Genomic DNA, 10,716 nt, shown 5'->3' on the forward strand with positions numbered 1-10,716 from the left:
CTCCAGCAGCTGATCTCGGCATATTCATCGTATTTTTGTGATGTTTTATGTGGCTTTACACAGTCAGTTGTCTTTTGAAATTATTTCCTACAATTATCAGATAATATGGCATGCTGTGTGCACTTAATTGTGCTCACAAACTATTCACGTGGCCTCCATTTCCCAGCTGAGTGAAATTATATACTTATATACCATCTCTATAAATGGATTGGTGTTGCTGGATTTTATTAATAGCCTTGCATTTACTAACACAGACTATATCTGAAGTGTTTTTAAGTAATTTGCGTTTTCCTCCTGTTGAAAAACATCATAAGAACAATGCTTAGTGACTCAATGTATTACAACAGTGTTTTAAAGTCTAAACACCTTATTGATATAGTTCACAACCAAGCACATGTGGTCAGAACCCAAACGAGTTGCAGGTAATGAAGTATTTAACGTTTCTCCCATAGGAAAGCCTGTCTAAGCAGAATGCCAGCATGTGTCTGTAGCTACGCTCACGTTCCGCCTCTTTACCCTCATTTGGTATCCCTCGGTTTGTGGGATGACGCGCGACCAATATGGCAACAGTTGGCCACTCCTACTGCTAGCTTTTTTGGGTTCTTTATAAACCCATGGGTGGTGTCAGATACTATGTCCATACCTTTTACAGTCTATAATCACAACCCACGGTTCGGAATACGTGTGACCTGAGAGAAACGCGTGAAAATGAGACTAAAAATAAATATGGGTTGTACAAATTATAAATGTTAGATTTATACATTTATACATTTTTCACACTACTCAATATTTAAGTTTATTTTTATTCAGCTGATTATTTCTTTATTTTATTTTTAACCAACAGGTTCTAAGTTCTGTTTGTCAAAACCAGAAGTGTATTGCAGTACTGTTTTCACAATAAATGGAAAGCAAATTACATTAGTCTCCTCCCCTTTTTGGCTGAACCGAAAAATAATCCGATCTGTGACTAAAAAACCATAATGTGATCCAAACTGTGAGATTCGTGATCCGTTAAACCACTAATAGTGATTTATTTTTTTTTTTTTTGTGTAAGAACTTTGATGCAAATGTCCAAAAACAAATGCACCATAATCTAACTATCATAGCTACATTCTAAGACCTCATCTGTTGAAATAATGCAAGTAAACAGCAGTGATCTCCATAATGCTACGATCAGATGCTTACTAAACTGCACTTTTTACTCGACCGAGTGATTTTTTGTTATTGAGAGGAAAGAGACAAGCACATATTTACATATTAATCTAAATGTCACTTTCAGCAGTGTGGACATCATCTTAGGGTGCTTTCCCACCTACCTTATCTAGGGTGCTTTCACACCTGTAGATCGGTTGTTTTGTACTGAAACAGGGATTAAAATTGGTGCGGTTTACTTACACAAGGCAAAGTTTCTAAACGACCAGAAGAGTTCAAACAAATCACTCTCCTCAAATTGGTCAAATTTTCACAGAGTCATACAGATTCTGCTCAGTTGTCATACATCATTATTTTAATTTATGATGATGAGAAATGAGACATTATTAGCAAAAAGGTGCAATTTTTAATTTTGACACTCACAGAAATCAAATCCAAATATAAATGAGAGAGGTAAGACTTTCCCATACAGAGCCTCATTTCAGTTGTCAAAGGTTGTAAAAATCGTTCAAATCATTCAATCTGTTAAAAAACATTGTTAGAATTATGCATTATAGGCTTACATTATAGAGAGAAATAACAGATGAAGTGAGACTGCAGTCAGATCATGAAGCAGATCAATGTTGATCTTTTTTTCGAGGTGAAATGAACAAATGAACAAAACAATAGGTCTAATACAAAATATTGTAAGATTAAAATATGGAGAAAAAAATATGGTAGTTTATGTTAATTTTCTTAAAGGAATAAACAGCTTTTATAACTGTTACAGCATGCTTTCACTTTTATATTCAACATGAAATGCACATTCTCAGACAGGAATGATGGCATCCCGCTCTACTCATAATTGTCTTTTCGTATAGTCATACATATGACTATTACATATTCATAATACACTGTTATATAGCCTGGTTAGTTAGTACGTTGGATCGAATTGCTTTTTCACTACAATCAATCTGTTCCAGAATTGGTTTCAATTGAGCCAAGACCACCTCATTCAGGCGATCTTCGACCGATTGTTTTGGCATGGATCTAATTGCGATTGCGGGTTTTACATTTGACAAACGAACCGCGCTAACTGAGCAAACGAACCAAGTTTGTTCTGAAACAAATGTCTAGGTGTGAACGCACCCTTAGTTTGGTTAAAACATAACAAAGTTTGTTTTCCTTTTTGGTGCGGTTCATTTCGGCAGGTGTGAAAGCGGCAATCGTACTAGGGTGCACACCAAAAAAGGACCTCTTCGAAGAGGTGGCCTCGGCATGCTTTCAAGTGATTCCTGGAGCTGTAAGTTTGACAGAGAATGTAAACAAACCTCAATCTGAAGCAAATGCAAAAAGTACTTTGATTTTTGGGCTAAACCAGCTGTCATGATCAGCTGTGATGTGCATTCTAGGACAAGAAAACGTTTTTTGACACTTTACCACAATTATGGCAGTTGGAGAGGTCAATACTGTTTGCTTACTTTTCCCTCCGCTCTTTGTTTACTTCTGTGTCTTGCGCATGCGAGCTTTCCACGTGTTAGTTTTGACCAAAGAAATGCAGTTGAGTAAATTTGTCAAGTATAAAAATTATGTGGTTGTCATGTGACTGCTTTTTAATTCATTTCAACTGGTTCGGTTCAGAGCAGTCAGTCTGGTTTGAAACAGAACTAAGGGTGCTTTCATGTCTAGACGTTTGTTTCAGAACCTGGTGTGGAAACAATCCGAGACCGACTGAATGAGCTGAATGTCTCGGATCAATATAAACGACCTCTAGAGTGGATCAATTGTAGTGAGAAAGCAATACGATCCACTGAACAAGGCTATATCACAGTGTATTAAAGTTATATAACAGCCATATACACAACTATATGAAGAGAGAATGAGGAGTAGGGCAAGATATGTTTCATATCGAATACGAAACTAAAAACATGCTGAAAAATTTACGAGAGCTGTTCAACCATTAGGAAAGACTGAAGACTGAAATCAATGTCTGATATCTTATAATATTTTGTATTCGGCCTATTGTTTTGTTCATTTGTGCACTGACACCTCGAAAGAAAGATCAACATTGATCTGCATCACAGTCTTGTTATTTCTCTCTATGTTGTAAGTCTATACTGCATAATTCTACACAATGTTTTTTTCAAAGCTCAAACTTAATAATGTATCATGTTCAACCTTTGTCCAGTCCAAAGGAAACATACTACAGGTGTAAAAGCACCCTTAATGTTTGTTAATAGTACATCGCCTTTTTTATATAAATGAATCACTTCTAATCATCAATGAATAAAATCTTCACTATGAGCATATTGGTGCATTGCATTATGTTCAGACTTTCCTGTAGGTCACTGAATAGAAACTAGTGCTAATACAGTTTGGCTGGAGCAGTTTTAGTTTAGCTTAGCATGAATCATTAAATCAGATTCGACCAGGGGTCACCAACATGGTGCCCACGGGCACCAGGTAGCCCACAAGGATTACATGAGTTCCCATCAGGCCTGTTCTAAAAATAGCTTACCATTGCACCACTTACCAGTAAGCTGAATCCAGTATTTTTTTGAAAGCTATTTTTTTTTTAAATCACACCTGCATTGGTGTAAAATGTGTTAATGACATTAAGGTGTATATATATAAAAAAGCTAAAACTATTTCAGACAAATAAAGTGTTGCATATTGATATTTCTGTTTCTTACCTTGTTAAATCATTGTTGAGAACTATTGTGAGAAATCATTAACATGATCCGTGTCTTCACATAGATGAATATCATTAATCATTAATAACAACAACATATAATAATTAAAAGTAAATTGAGAAAAATTGTTATTTAAGAAATGTGCATCAAACTGGTAGCTCTTCACAACAATTGGTACCCAAGAAGTAGCTCTAAGTTTCAAAAAGGTTGATGACCCCTGGATTAGACCATTAGCATTTCACTCAAATTTTATTAAAAAAAAAAAAAAAAAAAAGTTTCAATAGTTGACTTTTCTGTAGATACATCCTGTACTAAGACTGACAGAAAATGAAAAGTTGCTATTTTCTAGGTGACTAGAACTATATTCTCATTCTGGCGTAATAAACGGTGAACATTGCTGCCATAATGATATTGATATTATACACATTCTAACTAGTGGTGTAAATAAAGGTGCAGAGAAATATTTTTAGGCTGTGCGTGATATCATTGCACCTGCTGCAGTCATGGTACAGTTCTATTTTCGATAAAGGTGGAGTGGGCCCCTTTCAATGCTTGAGTTTTTAAAGGCACATGGATTCTGATTGTTTGTCAATGTTTAATCGTTAATCAACCAAAATAAATTATTCCTAAAGTTATTCCAACAATTTTGTCATTACAGATGTGGTTTGAACTATTTTTGCATCATTAATATGATTATCAAACACTGAGGTTGCAACTTTAATTATCATCTTGGTTTGAACAGCTCTTTGGGGTTGTTGTGACTGCCCACAATATACTGCTGGCAAAGTAGTGGGAAAAAAACAGATGTGGAGAATATGAAACCTTTCCTGCTGACTCGCCATAATTGCAGTGTTACCAAACTTTTACAAACTTAAAGTACACACTTATGCATCATTTATCATTACATTACATAGCAACGCACAATTAGACAGGAAATTATTGGGAAAGAGATCAGGAAATGAGACACTTCATTTGAAATAATGGGTTTGTTTACAAGCCATACAGACTTCCATTTGAGAGAACATTTTCTTCTGCTGCTGCTACTTTTTAAGATTTGCTTTTTAAGTTTTTTTCTTCCAACAAGTAATCAGAAAATATTTAGTTAAGCATGCAGTTTAACGGGATAGTTCACCCAAAAATAAAAGTTATGTGATTATTTACTCACCCTCCACATGTTCCAAACATGTTTGAGTTTCTTTTTACTCTTGAACACAAAAGAAGATATTTTGAAGAATGTGGAAAAAAAAGCCATTTACTTTTATAGTAATTTTTGCTGTTCCTACTAAGGTTATTATAGTTAACGAAAAATCGAAAACTAGAATTGAAAAAACATTTCTGTTAACTGAAATAAAAAGAACGAGTGTTAAAACTAGAACTAACTGAAACTGTATTGTGTACACACAAAACTAACTGAAACTAGCAAAAATGTCCTTTGTTTTCGTCTTTGTAAGTGTATTTAATACATGCTGTAAGCCTTTTAGAAGTAAATCTATTTACTTCGCGCTGACATGCACATGACTGTACAGCTGTACAGAGTCTGTAATCCTGCTGCCATAGGCCAGATCAAGCCGGTCCTCCTCCAATCATCTTCGCTGTTACGCCCGCGACAAAAACAATGTCTGAACATGACAGCAGCAGTGACACATTAAATGCGACCCGAGCTGGTGAACTGGTTGAACTAATTCACCAAATCGAACTGAACTGAAACAATACACGTCTTCAATAACGTTAAGCACTTATCCACAAACAACTTTTTATTATGCCTGATAGCCTCCTCTGACTCAAATAAACCAATATACATGGAGTTATTCATGTATTAGAACTGTACACTGAGATCAGTTTTAAGAAGCGGTGAACTGATAATACTGCTCATGTGTAATTCAGTGAACTGAACACAAACAGTACATGACAGCCTGCTTTGACTAACCTGAACTTGAACTACTGCAGCAAGGGTAAACTGAGGGCTTAAACAAGCAGATCTGGCGAAGTACACGTTTATTTCATAACAGAAAGCCATTATGGAATTTAAATAAGTGAGCCATGCTACAGCTGGGTTGCAAAACTTTACTATAAGAAACTTTTCCGATCATGTTTTAATTGACTAAAATATGATTGCTGACTAAATATTTTTGATATGTTGAGTGAGATTTCAAACCTGGGAAGATTGTCAAAAAAGATCCGGTTCGCGTTAAAAATCCGAATTTTCCATCACTACTGTGTATTTAACTTCAGAAGCTGTCTTGCTCACATATTTTACTTAAGACTGCTATCTTGTGGGCTGTTGTATTTGAATTTGAGGATGGGTAGATGGTAGTGGTAGATGGAACTGTTCTTCAAAGGAAGGTTTACTTCATGTATTAATGAAAAATCCAGTCACAAATTATGAAAATAAAATGATTAAGCACATTATAAATGTGGTTATTATAGGTCAAGAATAGAGCAATTGTAACTGCAGTTACAAACTGCTTACTAACTTACTAACTGGCTAATGCTTGACAAAAGATTCATAGTGTGTAGTTATTATAAAGTGTTATCACTAAAACTAAGACATTTTGAAATAAAGAAACTAATAAAAATTAGTAAATGTACCCCTCAAAAACAAATTAAACTAACTGAATTTGAAAACAAAAAGTCAAAACGAAATAAACAATAAAAAAGAAAGAAAAATACAAAACTATTATAACATTGGTTGCTAATATGAATATCAATGGCTAATTTTCCCCCCAAACATTCTTCAAATTATCTTCCTTTGTGTTCAACAGAAAAAAAAAAACTTACAAGTTCAGATTTACAAGTTTAGAAATTAAGAATATGAATATGAAGAACTGATCATCAGAGCTGAACTATCCTCTCAGTATTTGTATTTGGTGTATGTGTGTTTAAAATTTAACATTTTCATAGGCGTTGTTGCCTGAAAGTTCACATTTAATAAAAGTTATGTTAAGCCAAAATGAAAATGTCCATTTCACAGACTAATCTCAATAGGAGACTTACATGTTGTTGCTTCAAGTCAATAGTTGTCTGAAAATGACACCTTTCTTTACAGATTGAGCCAGATTAATATTGGCATGGTCATCTTGGAGTTTGATCATAAAATATGAATTCCAATGTTTTTTATTTATTTATTTTTTGTTAGTGTATATGAAGTATTTACTAATAACACAAATTAAAGTAATTAAGCTAACAAAAAATACCAGTCAATAAATCAATCATTTAAAAAGTGAATGACTCAACCAACACAGAGTATGCAATTCATCTACGAGTTTCCTAAAAACAACTATCCATGTCTCATTTCAAACAAGTAACCTTACATTTACAAAAATTTTAAGAGGATGTAAAGGTAGCACGTTTTTAATCCCATGAGTTTAGTAAAACCCCCACTGTCCAATAGACACCAACAAACACATTAATCCAACCACAGGCCATCAAGCTGAAAGTGCTCTGAGCACTAAATATAGCAGTGTGAACCAATACACACTCATTCCGGTAAAACAGTGAAAATAGATGGCAAAGGGAAAAGACCAGTGAAAAGAGAGCTCACAGGGTTTATGGAGGGTTCACCAAGCCAAATTTAAGACCTTTTAAGACCATTATAAATACAATTTCAGACTTATACATTATTTTTGTTGATTTTTAATGAAAAATATGCTGGAGAAAACATTTCCTGACTCACTTCTTCCAAAGAACCAAAAAAGGTTCAATAATATTTCGTTCTGGTGACTGTGCAGACCATTCTCGATTAAAATAAATACTTACAAAAGGTTTTTCTTAGCCACATAATTCAAATAATGTGTCAAAACAAGAAAACTAGTTAAGTACATAGTTTATTATATTTTTATATTTTTTACATTTTTTTTTACTTAATAGAGTGAATAAATGCAACTTTAAATAATGTTCTATTGAGATGTATTGTAGGTGATTGTATGCATGTTAACCTGATTGGGTAGCTTTACGTCGATAAAAAAAAAGACATGGTTAAACCAATTTAAGACCTACAACCCTATATTTCAGCGAATTTGAGGTCTGAAATTTGCTTTTGAAATGTAAGACTTTTTAAGACCCCACGGACACTCTGGTGCAGAAGAGTACCTGGCGAGTTTGCCTTCTCTGTATGTGCGTCCCCATGGGTGTCTGTGTTTCTGTAAGGGCCAGACGTCAGGGAGCCACAAAGTCACCGATCCCTCCATCACATCCCCTTCTGCGCACGCTGGCTCCGTCTCACGACAGTAATAACACTTGCCATAGAAGCATGTATTATTCCCTACACAGGGAAGAGAGACATTAGCATCTGTTACCATTTGTAACACTGCTTGAAAAAATATTAGGAAGGAGCTGTGAGAATTGATTTAAAGGGAAGAATAGATGGTTATAAATTATGCTGCAGTTCAAAAAAAAGCTTTCCAGAGGTGTAATGTACACAAAAATAATGAAGGTTCAAGTCCAAGTAAATTATTTTGTTCAGCAGGGGGAAACATAATTGCAACATACACTCACTGGCCACTTTATTAGGTGCACCTGTCCATCTGCTTGTTAACACAAATCTCTACTCAGCCAATTACATGGCAGAAACTCAATGCATTTAGGCATGTAGACAAGGTCAAGACAATCTGCTGCAGTTCAAACCGAGCATCAGAATGGGTGGAAAGTGGGAAGAATGGTGATTTAAGTGATCGTTGTTAGTGCCAGATGGGCTGGTCTGAGTATTTCAGAAACTGCTGCTGATCTACTGTGATTTTCGCGCACAACCATCTTTAGGGTTTGCAGAGAATGATCAGAAAAAAAGAAAATATCCAGTGAGTGGCTGTCCTGTGGGCGCAAATGCCTTGTTTATGCCAGAGGTAAGAGGAGAATGACCAGACTGGTTCCAGCTGATGGAAAGGCAACAGTAACTCAACGTAACTGAACTCGAGGTATGCAGAAGAGCATCTCTGAATGCAACACGTCCAACCTTGAGGCGCATGGGCTACAGCAGCAATGGATCACAATGGGTGACACTCCTATCAGCTAAGAACAGGAAACTAAGAATTCAATTCTCACAGGCTGAGGCTGGTTGTGGTGGTGGTGTAGGCATATTTTCTTGGCACACTTTTAGCCCATTAGTACCAATTGAGCATCGTTTCAATGCCACAGCCTACCTGAGAATTGTTGCTGACCATGTCCATCCCTTTATGACCACAGTGTATTCATCTTCTGATGGCTACTTCCAGCAGGATAATGCATCATGTCATAAAGTGCAAATCATCTCAGACTGGTTTCTTGAACATAACAATGAGTTCACTGTACTTAAATGGCCTCCACAGTCACCAGATTTCAATCCAATAGAGCACCTTTGGGATGTGATGGAACAGGAAATTTGCAGCTGAAAAATCTGCAACAACTGCATGATGCTATCATGTCAATATAGACTATAATCTCAGAGGAATTTTTCCAGTATTTTGTTGAATCTATGCCACAAATTATTAAGGCAGTTCTGAAGGCAAAAGGAGGTCCAACCCGCTACAAGAAAGGCGCACCTAATAAAATGGCAGGTGAGAACAAAATTGCATTTAATTTATTTATGAATACAAATACACTTTAATTCCAATGACTATTTAAAGTCAATCGAACAACTAATAGAAGAATTTCAATTAACCAAAAACAGATTTTTACAGAGATTTAAAAAAAAAAAAAAAAGTAGCAAGTAATATCAACAATCCGAACAAAGTTTATGATGGTGTTTAGCTAGGCATGTTTATGATATTATCATAATTGTGGTATTAATATTGTGTGAGCTGACATGTCACAAAAGATAAACAAGCACATCTAGAATGTTTGAAAGGATTGACTGTGTTACACTTTTATGATAGCAAAAAAAAATCTTTTGATATAGTACATTTATATCATACAATCAAGAGTGAGTGTGTGCACAATCTCAAATGTCATTTCATGCAATAGTTCAACAAATAGGAAGTTATTACTTAGTATTCATTCATTCATTTTTTTTCCAGCTTAGTCCCTTTATTAATCTGGGGTCGCCACAGCGGAATGAACCGCCAACTTATCCGGCCTATTTTTTACACAGCGGATACCCTTCCAGCTGCAACCCATCACTGGAGAACATCCATACACACTTATTCACACACATACACAACGGACAATTTTAGCTTACCCAATTCACCTATAATGCATGTGAAACCAGAGCACGCGGAGGAATACTGAACATGAAGAGAACATGCAAACTCCACACAGAAATGCCAACTGACCCAGCCGAGGATCGAACCAGTGACCTTTTTGCTGTGAGGCACTCGTGCTACCCACTGCGTCACCGTGACGCCTGAGTGAACTATTTATTTTTTCATATATTTATATAGCAATTTGCATTAGCATGAACAGAACTAAACTGAACAGTGACAACAACTGAAGTAGTTTTAATTTACCACAACTTCAAGCTAAGCTGCTCTGACTCAGCCTACATTTTAAAAAGTCCTATAGATATTATTAGAGGACAATAAGGAAAATTAAGAAAAAAAAAAGACAATACGCAAAAAAATGGGATGTATTATTTGATCAGTCGAGAGAAAAACAAAAAGAAGAAGAATAGTGTGAAACTGACCGTGCATCAGGAAAGTGCTCAGCAGTTGATCTGTAGCCACTGGTTTTATCTCCGTGCGCAGATTCATAAACCTCCCCACCACCAGAGGCGCTCTCCTAAAACCCAGAATCCTGCAGGAGGAGATTAAAAAGACGAAACCAGTATAGACGCATCATTCAGTATCAAGTGTGCCATGCGCCAGTGTCATGAGAAATCGCTCCGCTTAGGACCCCAATGGATCGTCTGCGTTGAATGCCTGATCAAAAACTATTGTACTTCTCCACATTAAAATCATATTTTTATAGTCTATTCTCAGTCTTG

At 35.8% G+C, this 10,716-nt stretch overlaps 1 protein-coding gene across 4 annotated transcripts in view; it reads right to left on the reverse strand.

The window, feature by feature from the left end:
- The window catches only part of fam20b (FAM20B glycosaminoglycan xylosylkinase), a 65,557-nt gene that overhangs the window by 11,808 nt on the left and 43,033 nt on the right, over positions 1–10,716 (reverse strand). For all 4 annotated transcript variants that reach the window (XM_087297047.1, XM_087297048.1, NM_001044818.1 and 1 more), the window contains exons 5-6: positions 10,417–10,526; positions 7,914–8,085 (exon numbers count right to left, since the gene is read on the reverse strand). In XM_087297047.1, the coding sequence (XP_087153173.1) occupies positions 7,914–8,085; positions 10,417–10,526 (282 nt within the window). The remainder of the gene's footprint in view (positions 1–7,913; positions 8,086–10,416; positions 10,527–10,716) is intronic.

The sequence above is a fragment of the Danio rerio genome, chromosome 20, assembly GCF_052040795.2.
Source record: "Danio rerio strain M-AB ecotype USA chromosome 20, GRCz13ab, whole genome shotgun sequence".
Classification (NCBI taxonomy): domain Eukaryota; kingdom Metazoa; phylum Chordata; class Actinopteri; order Cypriniformes; family Danionidae; genus Danio; species Danio rerio.